The sequence below is a fragment of the Rhinoraja longicauda genome, chromosome 10, assembly GCF_053455715.1.
Source record: "Rhinoraja longicauda isolate Sanriku21f chromosome 10, sRhiLon1.1, whole genome shotgun sequence".
Lineage (NCBI taxonomy): Eukaryota > Metazoa > Chordata > Chondrichthyes > Rajiformes > Arhynchobatidae > Rhinoraja > Rhinoraja longicauda.
The window spans coordinates 12,549,691-12,573,472 of NC_135962.1; the positions used below are offsets into that span (position 1 = coordinate 12,549,691).

At 42.4% G+C, this 23,782-nt stretch overlaps 1 protein-coding gene and 1 non-coding gene across 2 annotated transcripts in view; both read left to right on the forward strand.

Moving 5' to 3' along the window:
- Positions 1-17,207, forward strand: part of exd2 (exonuclease 3'-5' domain containing 2) — a 37,720-nt gene extending 20,513 nt beyond the window's left edge. Inside the window, exons 5-9 of the mRNA XM_078406225.1 lie at positions 3,035-3,366; positions 7,904-8,010; positions 10,706-10,841; positions 12,889-13,245; positions 14,622-17,207. Coding sequence (XP_078262351.1) covers positions 3,035-3,366; positions 7,904-8,010; positions 10,706-10,841; positions 12,889-13,245; positions 14,622-14,838 — 1,149 coding nt within the window. The 3' untranslated portion in view covers positions 14,839-17,207. The remainder of the gene's footprint in view (positions 1-3,034; positions 3,367-7,903; positions 8,011-10,705; positions 10,842-12,888; positions 13,246-14,621) is intronic.
- Positions 13,770-13,897, forward strand: LOC144597739 (U4 spliceosomal RNA). The gene has a single exon (XR_013547785.1). It is a non-coding gene; the product is annotated as a U4 spliceosomal RNA (small nuclear RNA).
- Positions 17,208-23,782: the final 6,575 nt, after the last annotated feature.

Sequence of the window (23,782 nt, forward strand, 5' to 3'; positions counted from 1 at the left end):
TGAAGTATGTGTCCTCATTGGCCAAGTGGTCCAGTGGAGAGTCAGTGAGATCACATCCATTATCGATCTGTGATAAGCTAATTGTGGTGGCTGTGTTCAAATTTGTACCATTTATTATCTGTAACCCCTGTAACTGTGCCCTTCAAGAATGCTACAATCTCTCACCTCCATCTTTTTGCGTATCTCTAAATGATCTTACTTCACTGTTGATAACTGTGCTTTCAGTTGCCTGAGCCCCTGTGCTCTGAATTTCTCTCAGTAAAGCTTTTCACATTTTTCCCTTTACAATGTCCCTTAAAATTGCTGTCATCACATGTGCTAATGTAGGCTCCTTTGGCTGCCTATTATTTAATGTAAATGCAACTTCAGACATTTTATTGTGTTAAATGAGCTATATAAATGCAGAGGGATAGTTTGTTCAGACAGCAGTGTTAATATTGGCACTGCAGTTATGGCAAGTGGAATGTTTGTTTTGAACCTTTTTTTCTACAATTTAAATTAAAAGTCAGGTCTCATTGACAAATGCACACTTCCAGAGCAATCCATTTTAACTAGGAGTTCAGTAAAGTGCCGTAACAGATGGGAAATATTTGTATAATGGCCACCTAAAAAAAGACTTGCCTCTTTAATATCTTTCGCTACCTCAGGAAGCTACAAGTTGTTTAACAGTCTATGAACCATTCTGGAGTGTAGGAAGTGCAGCAGTCAATTTCTGCACAACAAACTCACACTTGCACCTTTATGACTATTTGTTTTAGCAAAGTTGTTTAAGGAATAATGGGTAGAATTTATCTGTTGTGTTTTGCATTTTCTACATCTGATGGAAAATGGAGCCTTAGCTTTGTCCACTGTAACATTTCCATAGTACAAAAAACGCTATTCGACTATTCGAAAATCCTTATGGTTCAGCGTGTGGATCACTGGGTGCTGTTTATTTCTCTCCTCTGAGATAATTCCTGCACATTCGTGATATGACTGGGTTCACTGGAGATCTTATTAGAATACTTTGTAACATCACTCTTCCATTCATTAATGGCAATTGGGGTAGGAATAAATATTACATCTGGTGGTCGGGAAAATCTGCCTGTCCAGTGTCATGTCATCTTCCTCCTGAGCTTGTGGGATTATCCAAGTTTTATTGCACTGTATCGTGGCATGGATCTACTTCTTCTGCTTAAGCTCCTGAAATGAGACAGCAATAATCAATTGTTCGACCCAAAATCACAACCCTACCTCAGCGCCAAACCATTAGGGAGTCTATACATGTATGGTTGTTCAATGTACATTTTTGCTCTATCGTGATCTAGTTTGCATAGAATAACGAGAAGATGTGAGTATAGGAGTAAAGAGGTCCTACTTCCACATCTGGAGTATTGTGTGCAGTTTTGGTCTCCCAATTTGAGGAAGGACATCCTTGCTATTGGGGCAGTGCAGCGTAGGTTCAGGAGGTTAATCCCCGGGATGGCGGGACTGTCATATGAGGAAAGATTGGAAAGACTGGGCTTGTATTCACTGGAATTTAGAAGGATGAGAGGGGATCTCACAGAAACGTGTAAAATTATAAAAAGGACTGGACAAGCTAGATGCAGGAAAAATGTTCCCAATGTCAGGGGAGTCCAGAACCAGGGGCCACAGTCTAAGAATAAAGGGGAGTCCATTTAAAACTGAGATGAGAAAAAACTTTTTCACCCAGAGTTGTGAATTTGTGGAATTCTCTGCCACAGAAAGCAGTGGAGGCCAATTCACCGGATAAATTTTAAAAAGAGTTAGATAGAGCTCTAGGGGCTAGCGGAATCAAGGAATATGGGGAGAAGGCAGGCACGGGTTACTGATTGTGGATGATCAGCCATGGTCACAATGAATGGTGGTGCTAGCTCGAAGGGCCAAATGGCCTCCTCCTGCACCTATTTTCTATGTTTCTATGTTTAATAACGGATAATTGAGAGCATATTTATTATTGTTGTTGCTTCCATTATGTGTGTAAAGCTGTAGTAAGTAAAAGTTCTGCTTCATATGATAAATAACATTTCTTGATTCTTGAAAAGTACCATCAATTGGGCGAGACCTGATTAGAGGTTGGCCAAACCCACTCTGAAGCAGTTCCATGATGTATGCCAAATGTGAAGCTAGATACAAAAAATGAACCACTGGGGGAACTCAGCAGATCAGGCAGCAATGGTGGATGTAAATGACACCCATGACAAAATGGGTGATGAGCGGATGCAAGAGGTGGAGGGGAAAGGGACTTGGTAACTCTCCACACAGACATCTACTACAAACCCACTGGTGGCCAGAACCACCATCACTGCATGTCCTTCTACTCTGTCTCTTGCAAAGACGCCATCCCTTTCTCGCAGTTTCTCCGTCTCCACCACATCTGCTCTCAAGATTAAGCTTTCCACTCCAGAACATCTGAGACATCCTCTTTCTTCCATCACCTAGTTCTGTCTCCTTCACCTTCTCCATCTCTCCCATCTGTTCTTCACCTACTCCCCCCTACTCTGGCCCCCCATTTTTTGTTCCCCCCATTTCCTTCCACCAATCACCCGCTCTCTGGTTCTACATTTCTCTCATCATTTTCCTTTATCAGATTCCACCATTTGCACCCTTTTGCCTTCTCTGTATGTCACATCCAGCCTTGGTTACTATCTCCACCCTTTTCTCCCCCACCTGATTCATCTGTCATCACCTCCTCCTCACTTGGATCCACCTATCACTTGCCAGCTCTTACCCCACCTACTCCATTCACCTCTTTCCATCAGCTACCTTCCCATTACACCATCAGTCCGAAGAAAGGATTGACCAAAACACCATCTGTTTATTTCCATCCGCAGATGCTGCCTGACCCGCTGAATTCTCCAGCCGTTTGTTTGTCGTTCAAGATAATAGCATCTGCGATCTCTTGCATCTCTTTGACGCTAAATACATTTAGCCATCTATTGCTGCCGTTTTTTTGGGCTGCAGAGAGTATATACACGTGACCTTGTAATTCTGTTTAAAATCTGTGTTTCTCTGTTCTGTTTTGTGCTGCCAGGTAACCTATGCTGCACAGGATGCCCAGGTGTCTGTGGCTCTCTTCTTTCATCTACTGGGACTCAGCTGCACATCACAAGAAGAAGGCACCTCATCTCAGTGTGAGCCCAGCTGGGAGCAGGTACTGGCAAGGTGCCAAGGCCTGCTTGATATCCCATTTAAGAGCAAGATGGGTGGAGGTGGTGGAGGGGAAGAGGGAACCAGTGAGACAAACTCTCAGCAGAGACGCCGAATCAACATGCTTGGAGCCAGTCCGAAATTGCCATCGGATGTGACTACCTATGACCCAAGAAAAACGCAGCGCAAACCCCTTGGGGTTGGATATTCCGCCAGGTAAAAGGGGGCACTTTGCTCGTTATAGCTGTGCCCAAACTGTCTTGAGACATTTAGGTGTTGGGGCTTTATCTTCTTTATTTAAAACAAGCAAAAGTCTCGTGCTGCTGCAGTGGTATGGAATAGAGTAGTCAATGCATGCAATTCCAGATCCGACTGTTGCACTCTTTGAGGCAGATGCTACATGCTTCCTCTCCCTCCACACTGAAATATGATGGTAAATTCACTTGTAACCAAAGATACTAGAGGAACAAGATAGACCACTCGAGCCTAAAAACCATAGTATGTCATGACACCATTTTAGGGGGCAGAAACTTGCAGAAACATTTAAAAAGAAAAATAACAAAAATCTGTGAATTGATAGATGAGATATATTCTGAATTTTAATGGTATCATCACACATACTGTTCCCCCAAAACACTGATTACACTGCGAGAGGCGTAACGAATGGCGGGTTTTGCCTACTAAAATGGCTCCTTTGCGTACTATACTTCAGTATAGGCAATATCAACGGAGAGGTTCATCTTGTTCCTCTAGTATCTTTGCTTGTAACTACCTTGCTCCAGAACCTTACACTGTTGGTACTACTTCAGGTCATGGAGCCATTCAGCATGCGATCTGACCCTTTGGCCCACCAAGCACCATTTGCACCAATCCTACATTAATCCCAGTTTATTCCCACATTCCCATCGTGCTCCCAGATTCAACCACTCACCTACTCACTAAGGGTAATCTACAGAGCTCAGTACCAACCCGCACATCTTTGGGATAGTTTAGTTTAGAGATACAGCGTGGAAACAGGCCCTTCGGCATACCGACCCCGCTCTGACAGGTGATCCCCGTATACTAGCACTTCTTACACCCTAGAGGTAATTTACAATTTTAAAGAAGCCAATTAAACTACAAACCTGTACATCTTTGGAATATGGGAGGAAGCCAGAGCCCTCGGAGAAAACCCACATGGTCACAGGGAGAGTGTACAAACTCTGTACAGACAGCACCCAAGGTCAGGATGTAACCCAGGTTTCTGGTGCTATAAGGTAGTAGCTATAAAACTGCGCCATTGTGTTGCCCAGTGTTGAGGGAAACTGGAGGATCAGGATGTTGAACGAAATTGGAGGAAACCCACACAGTGGGTAGGAGACCCACACAGTCACAGGGAGAACAAGCAAAGTCCACACAAACAGCTCCAGAGGTCAGGATTGAATCTGAGGCTCTAAGGCTGTGAGGCAGCAATTCTACCAGCTGTACTGCTCTGCCACCCTTTAAACAACAAAGAGCAACTTGCAACAGAGAGCTTGTCTGGTGAAAAAAGAGTCCCTCTGCACGGATTTCCACACGGGGAAAGAAAAGTTGGATTTTCTCCCATTCTACGAACCCTGCTCTCCTCCCAAGCAATTCTCAGTGTCCTAAATATTGTGGAGTGCCTGTCATTATTAACCTATGTCCTGCAACGTGGGCCACTTCTCCAGTTTTACACCATCCCTCTCTGGGACAGGTAGCAGTTACCATGAAATCATTAAAGTCAAATGGCCCTGTCCACTGGAACTTTGCTGTGATTTTAAAATGTATAGTTTTAATTAAATTACTTTCCTACAGCCTAAGCACGGAACACCCAAGTATTTAACCTTCTGCTATGGCACCTGAAATAAAGAACCTCCAGGTTATTGGCTGCATTTAATTAACCTTTGCATTAAAATGCAGCTAGTGATGGAACTTAAAAAGTACACTGAATTAGTTTTATTACCGTGTCTGAAGACTTACTGTGTCTCGTTCCACTGCAAATTGAATAATATGTAATTGCATCTGATTTCATTGTACTCAGATTAATTTTTGAGGGGAATGGCAGCCCCCAATAACCTTCCCTTCCCCATTGTCCACAGATACTGGGCGCCTCCTGATATCTGTGTGAGGTGATCACATGTGATCACAACATTGAATAAGGTGTGTAGGAAGGAACTGCAGATGCTGGTTTAAACCGAAGATAAACACAAAATGCTGGGCTAACTCAGCGGGATAGGCAGCATCTCTGGGTGACGTTTCGGGTCAAGACCCTTCTTCAGACAGTCAGGGGAGAGGGGGATACAGAGATAAGGAAATGTAAGGTGTGAAAAGGGGATGAAGCTCAAGGAAAATGTAGAATAGATCATTGTTAGCTAGGAGAAGGTAATAAGGTGTTGCAAGCACTACAAATACTGGCATCTGATGCACTCTGAACAATTTCTATTCAGAGGTGGTACGCCCTCAATAGCAAGAATATCCTTCCTCAAATTTGGAGACCAAAACTGCACACAGGTGCGGTCTCACTAGGGCCCTGTACAACTGCAGAATTACCTCTTTGCTCCTATACTCAACTCCTCTTGTTATGAAGGCCAACATTCCATTGGCTTTCTTCACTGCCTGCTGTACCTGCATGCTTCCTTTCAGTGACTGATGCACTAGGACACCCAGATCTCATTGTACGTCCCCTTTTCCTAACTTGACACCATTCAGATAATAATCAGCCTTCCTATTCTTACCACCAAAGTGGATAACCTCACATTTATCCACATTAAACTGTATCTGCCATGCATCTGCCCACTCACACAACCTGTCCAAGTCACCCTGCAACCTCATAGCACCTTCCTCACAGTTCACACTGCCACCCAGCTTTGTGTCATCTGCAAATTTGCTAATGGTACTTTTAATCCCTTCATCCAAGTCATTAATGTATATTGTAAATAGCTGCGGTCCCAGCACCGAGCCTTGCAGTACCCCACTAGTTACTACCTGCCATTCTGAAAGGGACCCATTTATCCCCACTCTTTGCTTTCTGTCTGCCAACCAATTTTCTATCCATGTCAGTACCCTACCCCCAATACCATGTGCGCTAATTTTGCCCACTAATCTCCTATGTGGGACCTTGTCGAAGGCTTTCTGAAAGTCAAGGTACACTACATCCACCGGCTCTCCCCTGTCAATTTTCCTAGTTACATCCTCAAAAATCTCCATAAGATTAGTCAAGCATGATTTCCCCTTCGTAAATCCATGCTGACTTGGAATGATCCTGTTACTGCTATCCAAATGCTCCGCAATTTCGTCTTTTATAATTGACTCCATGGTCAGTTGGGTGGTGGTCAGTTGGATAATCATGGTCATTTGAGGGGTGCAGTGTTTTGATACAATGATAGTGAAGGATCCACTATGATTCCAGGAGTATTGAGTGCACATGCTTTGCGGCTTCAAAGCTGTTCCTAATAAGGTTCCACGGGGCTCAACTGCTCAAACCATTGGTTCTTTTTGCATATATCAATGAGTAATTATTGATTAATGAATGACTTGGGTCTCTGGCACAGGTTTTTTTTTAACCAAAATGAATTTTAATCAATTATTTACAAAAACAATATGTACAATGCAAAACAATACCAACAAACCCACCAACATAGCACAAAGTAAAACAAATATTTTAAAATATCAAATATACTGAAAATTAAACAACTACCCAGGTTTGTTCCTGATCTTGGGTGCTGTCTGGGTGGAGATGGCACATTCTCTGGGTGCTCCCATTTCCTTCCAAGGTGTATCTCTAAACTAAACTAGACATCAATGCTCAGGCTGCATCGTTCAAATGAAACACATTTGCGGCTTCAGTATATCTCAAAGGCAATCATTCGGGTTGCATAAATCCGCCCAAACGGAATTCACAAATCACTATCCAAAGATTTACAGAATAAAATTCACTCTTGTGGAATTTATGTGGAAATAAACTTAACTTCAATCAAAACTTTAAATTATTTGTTTGTCAATGCACGATTCTCGACACATGGGGCTCTTACGTCATGGAAAATCAAAATAGACCATTTTCTAATCCACATGCCCGCTTGCTGCACTTGCACTAGATGTTCTGCTAGCTCACTAATTTTGAAGATTGTGCCTGAGACATCATCAAAAGGGCTCATTGACTGCAGCCTCTGGACTTGTGTGTGCAACTGTACCTCTGCACGTTGTGAGAGCAGCTGTCTGTTTCACAGTTCAGTGATAAATGCCATCAGTGCCAATGGCAAATCCGAATATTGAAATCCAGGTTTTTCAGTAGAGATTGTTAAAGCAAAATCTGCTGTCAGAAGACCTTAGGGACTAATGGAAGACCTTAAATTATACAAAAATACAACTTGATAATTGTGAACTCGGTAGCTTGCCTTGCACAAAGAAAAGGGGGAAATTCAGTTGAGAAATGGTTTTGGGAAAAGATTTCTGGGAATTCAGTGACCGGCCTGCATGCTTGGATTTTACTTTAGTCTGGTCTTGAAAATGAAGAAATATTTATCACAAAATAGGACAGGAGATCAAACACCAGGAGATCAAGTTGCGCAGGTGTAATTTTGGGGGCTGGTTAGAAAGGCAGAAGTATCACTTGGGTTTGCTGTGATTTCCAATTGGCAGTTGTCACCAAGTGCCAAAATCACCATTGGCAGCAGTTAACTTTTCATGTTCTGCACTGTAAAAGTGGGCTCTAGTCATAATCTGAACTAATTGCTGCTTATTGCATTGTTTGCAGGAAATCGCCACTTTACGACAACTGTTTCCTCCACGCCCCAGATGGACAACCGCTCTGCACCTGCGACAGGAAGAAGGCTCAGTGGTACATCGACAAGGGCATTGGGGGTATGTGCAACAGGGAAAGAGGAAAATGCTTCTTTTCTGAGAAAGTGAATTATGCTGTCACTGTCTAGAGCAACGAGGCAGAGAAGAAACATAAAAATGGTGATAGGAACTCGTAGCAAATTACTTCGTCAATAGCTCCCTGCGAATCCATCATAAAATCGATTGAGATTTCAGCGATTGAAGTCTGAAATTTTTCCCTGCTATTTTCACTGATGACATATTTTGATATCTTTACTGTAAGATCTAATTCACACCTCACCTCGTTTTATATAAACATAGCACAAAAAGTAAGGAAATTTGTGTTTGGTAGATTATTTCTTTGTTGGAACAATGCTTCTTGGCAATAAATCTTATACCGTTGGAAAGCCTGTTTATTTCCCTTTTAAATGGTGCCACATTTGTAAGGAATATGCATTTGTGGGATGAGCAGCAGAGCTGAGTATATGGGTTGCGCCCATGAAAAATTTGCCAAATCTTCTCTGCCAATGCCAAACAGATTATTCTGCTGTTGCTATTGACTCTTGTTTTGAGCTTCTGGTACCCCCAGGTGCTGACAATCAGGTGCCTGATTGGCACCTGATTGGCAGCATCTGTGAGCATGGGCCCTGCTACAGTGGTCAGTAGGTGTCTGCTCCAAGAATCGGCATGCCACGTTTGACTGATCTGGATAGGGCCCGTGCAATAGGGCAACTTCAAGCTGGTGTTCCGCAAAACCAAGTTGCGGCATTATTTGGAGTGAGCCCTAGTACCATCTCCAAAGTGAAGGCCAAGTTCCATATAACGGGGGATGTCAGAGACAGGCCGCGAAGTGGGCGTCCCAAGAAGGCGACACACGAAGAAGACCGTTTCCTCACCCTGTCAGCACTTAGGAACCGTAGGCTGTTTTCTACAGATTTGCAGTCAAGGTTTGCAGGACGATATGGCCGACGGCTCTCTGCCCAGACAATTCGGAACAGACTGCACGCAGCCGATCTCCGGTCTCATAGGGCTGCCAGGAGGCCTGCCATGACTGCCCTTCACCGTCAGGCCCGTTTGCGCTGGTGTCGGCAACACGTGCACTGGAACCTAAACATGTGGAGGAACGTTATGTTCAGCGATGAGTCCAGATTCTGCCTACGGCAGTTGGATCATAGGGTCAAAGTGTGGAGAAGACGCGGAGAACGCTATGCTGATTGCTGCACCGATAGAGTAACATCTTTTGGTGGAGGCAGTGTGATGGTGTGGGGCGGCTTCTCCCTCACTGGAAAAACGAGGCTTGTCATCATTGGAGGCAATCTCAATGCAGAGAGATATCGAGATGAGATTCTGCAACCAGTGGCAATCCCATATCTCCACAGTCTGGGACCGAACTCTATCCTCCAAGATGACAATGCTCGCCCCCACAGAGCAGGGTTTCTCAGAGACTACCTCCAGAATTTGGGAGTGGAGAGGATGGAATGGCCTGCCCAGCAGTCCTGACCTCAACCCCATTGAACACTTGTGGGATCAGCTTGGGCGTGCTGTTCGTGCCAGAGTGACCAACACAACCACGTTGGCTGACTTGCGACAAATGCTGGTTGAAGAATGGGATGCCATCCCACAACAGTGTGTGACCAGGCTGGTGACCAGCATGAGGAGGAGGTGCCAGGCTGTTGTGGCTGTGTATGGTTCTTCCACACGCTACTGAGGCTCCTGTTTATTAAATGAATAAATTGTTAAATTGCCAATATGTCTTGTTTCTTCAGACTTCAATCATCCAATCCACCAAACAACACCGAACAAGAGCCAATGGCAGAATAAGCTGTTTGGCATTGGCAGAGAAGATTTGGCAGATTTTTCATGGGCCCAACCCACATACTCAGCTCTGCTGCTCATCCCACAAATGCATGTTCCTTACAAATGTGGCACCATTTAAACGGGAAATAAACAGGCTTTCCAACGGTATAAGATTTATTGCCAAGAAGCATTGTTACAACAAAGAAATAATCTACCAAACACAAATTTCCTTACTTTTTGTGCTATGTTTATATATATATTCCTTTATTTGTCCCACACCGGGGAAATTTACAGTGTTACAGCAGCAAAGTGGATAGCAAGAGATCATTCATTATAAATAAAAGTAAAGCAAGGATAAATTGTCATCAATCGCATATTATATCGCATCTTATATGTTATATCGCATCTTAGTTATGATTTGTATATTTCTGAGTGAAACACAGGTCCTATAAGATACTTGACCTGCTCTTACTGTCTTCCTCCTTCAATTCCTTTTTTAAAATCTGCTTTAATAACTCTCCCACGCTCTGCCTGGTTTAACCATTCTACTTATTTCCTCCTCCTTTTACCTTTAATTCCTATTCCCTACTCATTGTCTCCTGTACATTTCACCCTTTCCTTGCTTGTCACTTCTTTCCTTTTTATCACTTCCTTTCTTATTACACTCTCCTGCTTCCTTTACCATCTGTGTTCTCTCATCCGTCCTATTCCCCAGTTCTCTTATCTTCCCCCTTCCTCTTTCATTACCTTTTCTTTCCGTTCTTCCCCATTTATTTACCTTTACCTATGGACTCAATATTATTATTATTAGAAATATTATCCCATGCATATCTCTTATTTTTTGATGACTAAAATGGCGGGAGTGGTTATTGATAAATTGCTGCTAATCGTCAGAATGCCCTTGTTCTTGAATCTGAGTAACCATCTGTGATTCATTCAGAGCTTACCAGCACGGAGCCTTTTATTGTGAAGCTGAAGTTTGAGCCATCAGGAAGACCGGAATCTCAGCAAGACTATTACCTGATAACCAAGGAGAATCTGTGTGTCGTGTGCGGCAAAAGAGAGTCTTACATCAGGTATAACCTTGTGAGAGGATAAATATTGTTGTTGTTTGGAATATTAATCAGCAGATGCCAGTTCAGAACCCACCAAAGGGTTTGTCGAACTGAATGCAGTTAAGTAACTACATCTGGAGCATTAACTCATATCACTAATGTTGGCCATAAAGACTGCCAGTGGTAAAAACTGGTTAAGTTATGTCCTTTAGGAAAGCAACAGTAATCTGACTCTTAACGGTCTGAAGTGTTTTTTTCAGCCAGTCAGTTGAATTAAACTAAAATAGTAAGCATGCAATAAGAGCAAGATTGGAAAGACCACCTGATCCAGGCTATAATAATAATAATACATTTATTTTATATAGCACTTTTCAAGATACTCAAAGACGCTTTACAAAGGGAACAAGACATAAAAACAAACAAACAGACAAAAGATTTAGGTTTGGTCACAGCTAAGGCAGATCCAACCCAGCTGATTGAAGTCAGAGCAATGCGGTGGTTGTGCTGTTGTTTCACTGTCCCAGTGACTGGGCTTGATCCTGACCTCAGACTCTGTGTGGAGTTTGAACATTCTCCCAGTCACTACATGGTTGCTGTATTTTCTGTTCACATTCCAAAAACATGCTGGTAGGTCAAAGGATTGTTGACCACCCCTAGAGTAGGGAAGTGGCAAAATTATCAAAGGAGATGTGATGGGCTATGAGAATCAACAGGGGAACAATGAGGGGGAGAATAGAACCAATTGGTTTACTCTGTAGGGAGTTGGCATAGACCAGATAGGCTCTGCAGACTCCTTTCTTGTAATAAGTTAGTAGTCCTGACTATCATCTTGGAAAATGTGTGAATTAGAAGACCTGCCCCATCGATATTAGTTTAAACAATAGTTAGAGATTGCTACAATCAGCCATTGTGGCAGACCCTGACCCCATCCTTGGCTTTGCCTGCCCATTGGCAGGGCAAAATCACCAGATTTGGCAGCACTGTGTCAGAGAGTTTGATATTCGTCACCAAGAGTGGTATAATGACACCACCACTGACTGAACTGGATGAGTTGTGAATATACCTGTCATAATTGGTTTGTGCCAGACAGGGAGCAAATCAATACAAGAGAGAAACCCACATGATCCGAGCCTGTTTGATCCACCTGTCATAGATGCACCTTCCATGATAATATTGATCCGTATGATCACCGAGTGGACTCTGTCACGCTTATGGTACCACCACTGCTAAACGGAATGCTGCCTGACCCGCTGAGTTCCTCCAGCACTTTGTGTCATGATATTGAAACCTAGTTGTCCCCTAAATAGAAAATATTAGTCTAACTTGGTCTAATTCATTCCACAATTCTTCGAAAAGGAGTGTTGAATATTTATAGTTGACCAGAGAGAGCCTGATGGACATATAAAGATTAGGAATAAAGTTCAGATACTCAAATCAGGAACGTGATGGACAGGACCCCAAAGATCTGTGTGGGAACAGAATATTTCATTCGTGAAAGCCACTTGTCAAGTTTGCTAATGACATGAATGTGGCTGCTTTGTAAATGGTTTATTTTAAAGCATTCAATTATAAAAATATTAATAGATTAAGACAATAGGCAGGATGAAGGCAAATTGATTTAAATGTGAGGTAATCTATGAAGGGCTTAAAAATAATAGAATTGTTTCAAAAAATGAAAGGCTCGCTGGTTTGACAGTCTAAAGAGATCTAGTGGTCCATGCATACAGAATCATTAAAATGTCGTGAGAAAATACAAAAAAGGAAGGCCCGTGTAATGCAGGACTTTATATCTGGAGGACGAGCATATAGCAAACCCAGAGTCAAGAAGGCCAGTTTGAAGGACTCGAGGATGAAGATCCTGGAAAGAGGCATTACTATACTTGGAGGCAATGTAACACATTAAGCAGCGGGTTAATAAGTGTATGAATTGCGTGCTTGAAAGTAATCTTGGTTACTTACAGCAGTTATCTTGGCCTTATTAATTCAGGAGTTTGTCATCTGCTGCAACTTATGGCATCACTTTATAAAATTCAGATTTAGATTAAATAAGTGGTTTGTCTTCCTTTAGGAAGAATATTGTGCCCCATGAATACCGCAAGCACTTTCCAGTTCAGATGAAAGACCACAATTCCCATGACGTTCTCCTCCTATGCACTGCCTGCCACGCTGCCTCAAACTGTTACGACAACATCCTAAAGCAGCAACTGGCCATGGAGTTCAACGCGCCAATCGGTTGCGAAGAGAGCGTCCGGTTACTGGAGGATCCAGTCCGCAGGCAGGTGCGATCCGGAGCCCGGGCTTTGCTGCATGCCGACAGCCTTCCTGACACTCGGAGAGACGAACTGCAAGATATCCTCGAGGCCTTCTTTAATGTGGAGACATTGACTGATGAGTTGCTTGAAGAAGGATCAGCACTAGAAACCAGGTATGGACATTCTTGATTCTGATGCAGTTACAAAGATAAGCATTCATGTTATGCCTTTAACATGGTGACAATGTAGAGTCATAAAGTGATACAGCGTGGAAACAGGTCCTTCGGCCCAACTTGCCCACACCGCCCAACATGTCCCAGCCACGTTAGTCCCACAGACTCGAGCTTGGTACATATCCCTCCAAACCTGTCCTATCCATGTACCTGTCTAACTGATTCTTTAATGTTGAGATAGTCCCTGCCTCAACTACCTCCTCTGGCAGCTTGTTCCATACACCCACCACCCTTTGTGTGAACATTTTACTCCTCAAAGTACTTTATGGGGATCAGTAATAAGCAAAGCAACCACAAAAGAATTAGGATTTTTGATCATAAGCTAGGTTTCAATAATTGTTTTTAAAGTGTGAATTGAAGGAGAGAGTGGGGAAAAGAATGGGTAGAAAATGTAAGTGTTGGGCCCATCTACACGAAGAAATTGCGTGAGGAAACATGGAAATTGGAGATTTACAAGACGTCACAGCTTTGCGCAGTGGCAGTATCGTAGCCGATGAGGTTTATCCGAGGCGCGGTTATTGCTTATTGAAAACTTTTCCCAATACCCCCGTTAAAAAAAAATTAATGATCAGCCATGATCATATTGAATGGCGGTGCAGGCTTGAAGGGCCGAATGGCCTACTCCTGCACTTATTTTCTATGTTTCTATGTCTTAGATGGAGGGAAGCAGAATTTCCAGAGATTTTTTAGAGCAGGAGAAGATTGTGGAGTTAGGAAAGAGTGAAGCCATGAGGCCAATGGTAATTATTTTAAAATTGAGGCATTGCTGCCCTCAGCGGAACAGAGCACTGATGGAGAGGGTGAAAATTCAGATTAAAATCTACAACCGCCTGCTTCCTCTCACAGATCCATTTGCGCTTGGATTGTGATGAAGTGTTGCTAAACCCATGTCTGTGCATTGCACACCTGGTCTCATTTTTCTCTTGATGTCACTGCCATCCGAATGAGAAACGTTGATCTCTTTACATCGGAGGAACAAATCCCAAATTTGAGAAATAAAAAAGATTCAGTTATCATGTATTTTTGACGTCCTCGGGACATCCCAAAGTAATGTTGATAACTTTTTAATTAATTGAAACGACCTCCAATTTGCAACACAAGATCACCTGTACAGTCAAATGGATGTGTGGTGGTGTTTACGTTACACATCTCTTCCCCATTCTACCTTATTTAATCTTTTCAATGTCGGCTTGTTTCCTTTTTCCTCCTCATCTCTTTATCCAATATCCACATTTCGATATCTTGCTCAAAAGATGGACAGAAAAGTCTCTACAGATCTCCTAATCCTTCATTGTGTTCCTCTGCCCTTCCCACAGGATATTCAACGAGAACCATATCCCCCATGGTCTGAAGGTGACACAGTCCTGTGCAATTGGTGGGCTCCGAGCCTTGATGTCTTTGGAGAAACGCTGGCGACAGCACTTCCTGGACTACATGCAGCCCCAGCACCTTCCACCCTTGTGGTCTGTGGACCACAATCACAACAAGCTCCTCAGCAAGTACGGAGAAGAGTTAATGATTGAGCTGACGTGAAATGAGTTGTATGCCACTCAATCTCAATTTTGGTATCTATTACAAAAACTTCTCAAAATTATGAGCAGTGAGACACATGAGAATTCACGCTTGTAAGGTCAAGGACATGCCAGTACTAAAACATTGAACAGTTAAACAGAACACTAAGGCACCACGAAGCAATAGATTTAAGAGGCTTGCTATGAAAATATAACACCCATTTAATACATCATGTCAAATTAAGATTTCTAACAAAAACTAATTAGGATTTATTTTTAAACAAAATGTTTGCATGGCAAAAACAGAGAGTCTTCTGCTTGGAAGAGACACCAATTTGCAATGTTTGAACTATGTGAGGAGTGATTTCTGTTTTTACCTTGCTGGGTGAATTTCGTTAGTTTTGGACATTATTGATGCCAGCCATTCACCTGGGCAAAACTCAACAGAATGTGGATGGGCATCTCAGATTCTACAGTGTCCCATTTTCACAGCCAGTTTGCAACTTCAGCTCTTTGTCATGTCATCTGTGCCAAAATATATGAGTAAAAATAGTTTGGTTATATGTCACAAATTGAAAATTTCAGTGCAACAATGTCCTTTCCATTTTGCTTAGCATTGTGCTGCTGCAGAGTAAGGTATCTTCAGGAAAGCTATCTTGTTAGTTGTCCACTTGTCCCGTCCAACACATTTTGGGTCAACACTGATTAGGTTTGGTGCATGTACATCGGTTATCTCTGTCGCAAACTCACGGCACGCTGAAAGTATCACACTAGAGCCTTCAATAAATAAATGCAGCTGGTTTATAATACCAATCAAAATCATGCCCAGATGTTTTTGCAAACTCCTATCAGCCATCAGCAGATGTACCATGTGACCAAACGGTTGCGTGAGATACTAAAGAACATCATTTTCATAATCTTGTTCTCTCCTTGCTTCGAATATCACTACTGGAAAATAACAACAATAATGTGTGCCTCTTTAGGAGTTTTAACATCCTGGGAGTCCAACAAATATTAATGTCAAGCAACGTGAGATATGTGGATTGCTGACCATGGTCTAAAGGAGGTTTGAAGGAGCATCCTGAAGGGAAAATAAAAGATTTAGGAATGGCGTTTCAGACCTCTCTACTTAGAAATATCAGGATATGGGTAAAGTAATGGCAATTGTGAATCCTCTGAGATTGGAGGAGGCTACCACAGAGTTACAGGGACAAAACCCTGGAGACACTTGGAAAAACCTAGCCCTCTATGTTTAGTAGAGACTGTTGAGCAAATTACTTAATGCAAGATACAAGCTATTCTTCTGCATCAGGCCAACAATTACTCTGACTGTTTGCTACAGATTGTGAAGGTTGGAAGTTAAATCCTATTACGGTTACAAAACAAAACTTAAGATGACACTCTAGTGTAGACCTAAGAGATTACTGGGCTCTCAGGAGAACTGCCTTTGAATGAAATGTTTAATCAGACTTCATATGTCCTCTTGGTTGGCCTCAAGAACAAAACATGGAACTCTTTCGAAGAAGAAAACTTACCCATTTTCTGGCTAAAATTTATCTTTCAAAAAATGCTATTAACATAGAAATACATTATTTGGACATAATCTCGTTATAATTCGTGAGCTTCATGTACACAAATTGGCTGCTTGCAGTCTAACGATTAGACTGTAAAACGCTCTGAGATTGTGAAAGACTGTAAATTCAGGTATTTATTTGTTTGTATAGTTAGGGAATCAACAGCATTTTGTTTATTCCACTGGCTCTGTATTTTCTTGGTAGCTTACTTCCCCATGGAATCACTTTGCCTGCCATTCTGATAACTAATCTCAAAATTTATTCGATTCGCTTTTGATAAACATAAGGTTTCTTGTGCTGGAATTAACTTGTAAATACATGCTGCGTATGTGTGCAAGTGCTTCTCCCATGAGAAACAAACCCTGTCAGATAATGCTATTAGCATTTGTACTTATTCACAAAGGCAGGCTCTTTTTTGGAATACAGCCAAGGCTGAAATCTTTTGGAAAAAGACACAAAATCTTTAATTTTGGAAGTTGTATGAAGTTTCAATTCGTTCACTGTTATCTTACTACAGAATAGACAAGTCATTTAATGTAAGCCCCCCCATGAGAACGTTAGCTATATTGTCAGTTTTGAGAAGGTCAAAATGCCAATTCTTTCATTGCAGATAACCCTGAATTATGCATTGTATTTTCATTGTCACTTAGAAGGCTATACATAAAACCTATTTTCACCCGGACAAACCTGATTCTATTTTTTACAGCTCCACAAGTTTCATAAACCTAACTGTGGATTTTAATGGAGCACCATCTGTTTTGTTTAAAATAGATTAAATTGTGAATTTATCAAATTTTTGCTGTGTCAAGTTAATAAAATGTGCTGTGTTTGGTTATTTAATTGAACACAGGTCATTGACAGAGGGATGAATGTTTAATCTAGGACATTGTCCATGCCTAGAATCGTGGAAATTTACGGCACGAGAAGAAGCCATGACAAAGCTAGTTATAAAAAGAACTATTCAAACTAATCCCTCTTCCTAGCTTTAGGCCATGTTGTGCCAGTTAGGATCCTTCCCACATAGCATCTGTAGATGTTTGTAAGTGTATTTGATGATGTGCCGAATCTCTGGAAACTTTTAAGAAAGAAGCGGCCTGTCTTTTTAATTAATGCATATATATGTCTATCTGTGTTGCCACTTTTATGGAACTATATACTATATATCTCTATTCTAGAATGTTCTCCAAGTCCCTGTCATTCACTGTACATGTCACGCCACAGTATGATTTCCCAAAATACATTTCTTCTCAATTGTTTGAGTTGAAATCTATCTTCCATTTGTTTGCTCACTTTCCCAATTGATCTAGATCCTTTTGTAACCTAAGACAACCTTCTGCACTGTGCACCACATCACCTTTGTTGTTGTCATCCATACCCTTCCTATCATGCACCCAACATTCCTATCCAAATTTGTTAATGTAGCTGACAAACAACAATGGACACAACACCAATCCCTGTTGCACGCCAATGGTCACGGGCGCTTCCAAAGTGTAGGGCTCTACTACCACCCACTATCTCCTTCCACTAAGGCAATTTTGTTTTCAAATTGGCTAGCTCACCTTCAATTCCATGCGATCTTATCTTCTGAACCTTACCAAAATCTTGCATGTAGACAATGTCTAGTGCCCTGCCCTCATCAGTTCTCTTGGTCACCTCTTCCAAAATCTCAATTTAATTTGTGGGTCATGATTTCCCACAAAATCTAACATTTACTTAGGTCCATTGCAGATATTCCTCTTTGTTAAAATGAATCGAGTGTTAATCTTCATACACAGGTTCAGCAGACAGATTCCCCGATGTAATAGTTTCAGATCATGTATAATAATAATAATATTCATTTATTGTCATTGCAACGAGTACAACGAAATTAAAAAATAGCCAATCCTGACGGTGCGTAAAAACATATATGCAATAAATGCAAAAACAAATAAATACAATTATATTAAGTACAAAAGATTTTTTAACAGTTTTGCCTAGTGCAGAAGGTAGTGTTCAGTTCTCGTATGGCCCTGGGGTAAAAACTGTTCTTAAGTCTGTTTGTTCGGGATTTGTTCGACCTGAAACGTCGACCAGAGGGCAGATGAACAAACAGACGGTGGCCGGGGTGGGATGGATCTTTTATTATTTTGCCTGCTCTACTGAGGCAGCGTAGGCTGAACAAGTGCTCCAGGGAGGGCAGTGAGCAGCCGATGGTCTTCTGGGCCGTCGTGATGACCCTCTGAAGGGCCTTCCTGTCCTTTTCTGAGCAGCTGGCATACCATGTGGTTATACAGTATGCCAGCACACTCTCGATGGAGCAGCGATAGAAGGACATCATGAGCTTCTCCTGCAGGTTGGTTTTCCTGAGGATCCTCAGGAAGTGGAGTCTCTGCTGTGCCTTCTTCACTGTGGTGATGGTGTTGGTAGACCAGGTAAGATCCTCTGCGATGTGCGTACCCAGGAACCTGAAAGCGGGTACCCTTTCCACACAGACCCCATTGATGTAGAGTGGGTCGTATTCTACACTGGTTTTCCTGAAGTCAATTATAAGTTCCTTTGTTTTAGAGGAGTTCAGGACAAGATTGTTCACTGAACACCATGCTGCCAGCCTTTGGATTTCATCCCTGTAGGCTGTCTCATCTCCTCCTGAGATGAGTCCAACCACAGTCGTGTCATCCGCGAACTTGATGATGGTGTTGGTGGGATGGGTGGGGGCGCAGTCGTGAGTGTAGAGGGAGTAAAGGATGGGGCTCAACACACAGCCCTGTGGTGAGCCGGTGCTCAGTGTAATGGTGGAGGAGAGGTGAGGGCCTATTTTGACGGTCTGGGGGCGGTTGGTCAGGAAGTCCTTGATCCATTGGCAGATGGTTTGGGAAAATCCAAGGTCAGAAAGTTTGGTGACCAGTCTGCTCGAGATGACCGTGTTAAAGGCAGAGCTGAAGTCGAGGAAGAGCATCCTCACATAGCTCCCCTGGTGTTCAAGGTGGGTCAGTGCAGTGTGAAGAGCAGTGTCGATGGCATCCCCTGTAGACCTATTTGCTCTGTAGGCAAACTGGTATGGGTCGAAGGTGGGTGGGAGGCTGGCTTTGATGTGCTGCAGGACCAGTCTCTCGAAGCACTTTGTGATGACCGGTGTGAGTGCTACCGGACGGTAGTCGTTAAGGCCGCTGATGACAGACATTTTTTGGCAGTGGGATGATTGTGGCGGACTTCAGGCAGGGAGGGATGGTGGATTTTAAAAGGGACAGGTTGAAGATTTTTGTGAAGACCTCAGATAATTGGTCTGCACATTCCCTCAGCACTCTGCCCGTCACACCATCGGGGCCTGCAGCTTTCCTGGGATTCACTGCTCTGAGCACGCGCTTAACATCATACTCCTGCACAGTGAAGGTGTTGCTGTCAGGTGCTGGAGAGGGTGTTATGTCTGCCACTGCAGCTTTCACCTCGAAATGAGCAAAGAAACAGTTAAGTTCCTCTGCCAGCGAGGCGTCGCCGTCGGCAGTCGTGCGGTTGCTGGTCTTGTAGTTGGTGATGTGCTGGATGCCTTGCCATACCCGCCGTGGGTCATTGTTGGTAAAGTGGTCCTCAATCTTCCTCTTGTAGGACGCTTTGGCATCCTTGATGCCTCTCTTCAGGTTGGTTCTAGCAGCACGTGCTAAACCATGATCTAAGACATAGTGTACATCTACCTGTACAGGTGAAATCATGGATTTTCAAGAAGAGAAGGGACTTTCTCCCAATATTCCTTTTTCTTCAGACATGCTGCCTAACCGCTGAGTTACTCCAGCATTTTGTGTCTCGTGGTTCGCAACTGACTGCTCTCTCTGTGAATCGATCATCCTCTCTCGTACTAAGTGCACTTCAGAAAGTATCGGCTGTGGAAAAATCTATGGATATGAAAAACATCAGATGATGCTACTCTAAACATTAGATATTCATCATCTGCATGTGCAACTGAAGGTAAAATATCTGTAGCTGAATAACAATATTTTTGCTCAAAAGAGGCAATTCTCACATCAGCCATAGAACAAGGCAGAGCAGACACATTTCCTCCATCACTGTGATTACTATTGATCTTTTGGTAAACAAAAAGGGCAGCTTTAAACAAGGAGTTTGCTTATCGCTGGGAGCAGCTACTGATCTGACTTCAACCCGACCATCCTGTCAACATGTCTGCTGTGGGCACTTATCAATTCTGCTCCAGTTGCTGGGCTTGTATTACAAAGGAGGAGCAGGAGAGATACTGGGCTTTGAGAGAAATTAAGGCAAGATTAAACTCACAATTGTACAGAGTATCAATAAGATGAAAGGGAACTATTTCTTCAACAGGAGGATTGGTACTCTCAGGGCACAGATTTAGGATCATTGGCGAAAGGTATACAAAGGGATGCTGTGAGTTAGTTACAATCTAGAGTGAAGAACCTTTAAAGGTGGTGGGAGAAACTTCATTATTAACTTTCAAAAGGGGGTTGGATTCATTACTTAAAATAATTATAGGGCTAAGATAAAGAATAGGTGGAACTAATTATTCCACTCTATCAGAGATGATGGACCAAATGAATTCTTACTGTATATGATATGCACTATTTCAAAGATTTCCAATATTATTACACCAATTATTGTTACCATTAATGCAAATGTTGCTTTCCTTTAAAGGGAAAGTGGTATTGTAATATTGACTGTCTTCAATAAAGGATATTGAAATCGTTACTTGTCTTGTTGCTTTTTAAAAAACAGCCAATAGACTACAACTTAGCCCAAATAAACCTTGCAAAAATTGGCCTGAAATTACAGCTTAAAATAATTTCAGGCCAATTTTTGAAAGGTTTATTTGGGCTAAGTTGTAGTCTATTGGCTGTTTTTTAAAAAGCAACAAGACAAGTAACGATTTCAATATCGTTTATTGAAGATAGTCAATATTACAATACCACTTTCCCTTTAAAGGAAAGCAACATACGCATTCATGGTAACAATAATTGGTGTAATAATAATGATCTATTAATGAACTATTTACATATGTGTAAAGATATACATTTAGCTAATTATTTAAAAATTGATACGTATTCAGTTTTTAGATTTAACTAAACATATATCACAAATGCAAACTCAACATTATAATCTGTCGGAAGAAGGGTCTCGACCCGAAACGTCACCTATTCTTTTTCTCCAGAGATGCTGGCTGTCCCGCTGAGTTACTCCAGCTTCTTGTGTCTATCTTCGGTTTAAACGAGTATCTGCAGTCCCTTCCTACACTATAAACTGAAGATCTGTACAGAATCTATTGTTAGTGCAGATCCTTCTGATCTTACAAACATTTAACCTATGTACAACCTTGTAGGTACAAATGAGCATTTGGGAGAGCGATGGTGTGGGCACAGTTGCTAGAGGGCTACAAGCATTTCCTGCCATGTGGAAACTTGGTTTATGGTAAGTAGCATTTCTGACTTGCCAACTGTACAGGTTACGAACGGTTCATAGGAACTGAATCCTGTGGTAGACTGAGGATGACCTGTACAGGTAATCCCAAATGATCTGTTAAATAGGCTTTATATGTAACTAATTGCATATTCTGTATCACAATCATTACCTTTATGACACATAATCATAATACATTGTGCTACATACATAAATATTAATTTCAATCCCAAACTGAAGACATCAATATACCTATTAACTATAATTGCAGTTGTACATAGATTCCAATATATCCCCAAGTACTGCAAACTCAATAATGTATGTTATAATTCGAATCCTTAAGACTCCTTGTTTTACCTGCAGTGTGGGTTGAACGTAACCACCACTTTGGCTTACCAAAGACCCTGGGTCTCTTTGCTATCCCTTCTGAAGTTAGGAAATCGTCTCCTCTGTTTTTATCTGTCCAGCCATTCCGGATACTCGCAATCCATCCATGATTGGTTGTAGCATCCCTTGGTGAACTTGGACTGCACTGTATTCAATTGACATCAGCAAGTACAGACCGAGTAGGCATGACACAGGGGATTTTTGGAACTCTTAAATCACCTCCTAATTACACCCCAGACTTCTCTGGGCACAATCCAGGTCAATTTTCCTTTCGTATCCCTTTCCCCTGACTAATCTGAAGAAGGATCTCAACCCGAAGAAGTCTGAAGAAGGATCTCCAGAGATGCTGCCTGTCCCGCTGAGTTACTCCAGCATTTTGTGTCTATCCAGGTTAGGTAGCCCCGGCATTCACTCGCTATCCCTCCCCCATCCAAGTCGAACTAGCTTCTCATTTTCACCCTGCAGACAGCTAACAATGTCCTGTTTTCAAGAGAGAGTTAGATTTAGCTCTTAGGGTTAAGGGAAACAAGGAATATGGGGAAAAAGCCAGAACAGCGTACTGATTTTGGATGATCAGCCATGATCATACTGAATGGTGCTGGCTCGAAGAGCCAAATGGCCTACTCCTGCACCTATTTTCTCTGTTTCCTTTATCATCGTTACTTTCTTTTATTACATATCTTTCACTCATTGGTCTTTATCTCTCCACATCACCATCTATATCTCTTGTTTCCCTTATCCCTAACCAGTCTGAAGAAGGGTTTCGACACAAAACGTCACCCTTTCCTTCTCTCCAGAGATGCTGCCTGTCCCGCTGAGTTACTCCAGCTTTTTGTGTCTATCTTTAATGTAAACTTGACTCAGCCCATTTAGTTACTCTGTGAACAACAGAAGTCTAATGGACACCAGGCGCTTTCCCAAGAGAGAAGCGCAGTATCTGACTTGGTCGAGGTGGCCTTCGCTACCACGCCGTACTCGCCTTCCACCTCAGTGGGTTCTTGCACTTAATCTCCTAACTGGCTACGTCACATCCTTCCCACAAATCGCAGACTCCTCATCCGAACCGTTCACTTTTAAGGACTGAATATTCCCATTGTTCCGATAAAGTCAGATCTCCCTACTTTAATCGAGACTCAAACCGTTTAACGACGATTGATCATCTAGGACATCTCTGCATTTTAAGCTCTCTTGTGCTGAGCTCCGTAACTCTGGCTTTCCATCTCCCGGTGGCCTCCATGGATGGTTCCACTATGGGCACCACTTGCTCAAGCATTGAACTGCTGCTTCACACAGTCCTCCCTTGTTACCCAATGGTTAGGTAAATATTTTCCTCGCTCTTATTGGCAGATGTTTTGTGCAAAATGTCAGCACCTGCAGTTCCTTGTGTCTCCAATCTTGAGTGCGTGACAGGCTGAATGTTGAGAGGCTGTTTCCTGTGGCCTGGGGGCACCATTTCATGGTGTGATATTCATCTTTTAAGATTCTTTAGACTTTAGAGATACAGTGCAGAAACAGGCCCTTCAGCCCACCGAGTCCACGTCAACCAGTGATCACCAGTATACTGACACTATCCTACACACTAGGGGAAATTTCAATTTAACTGAAGCCAAT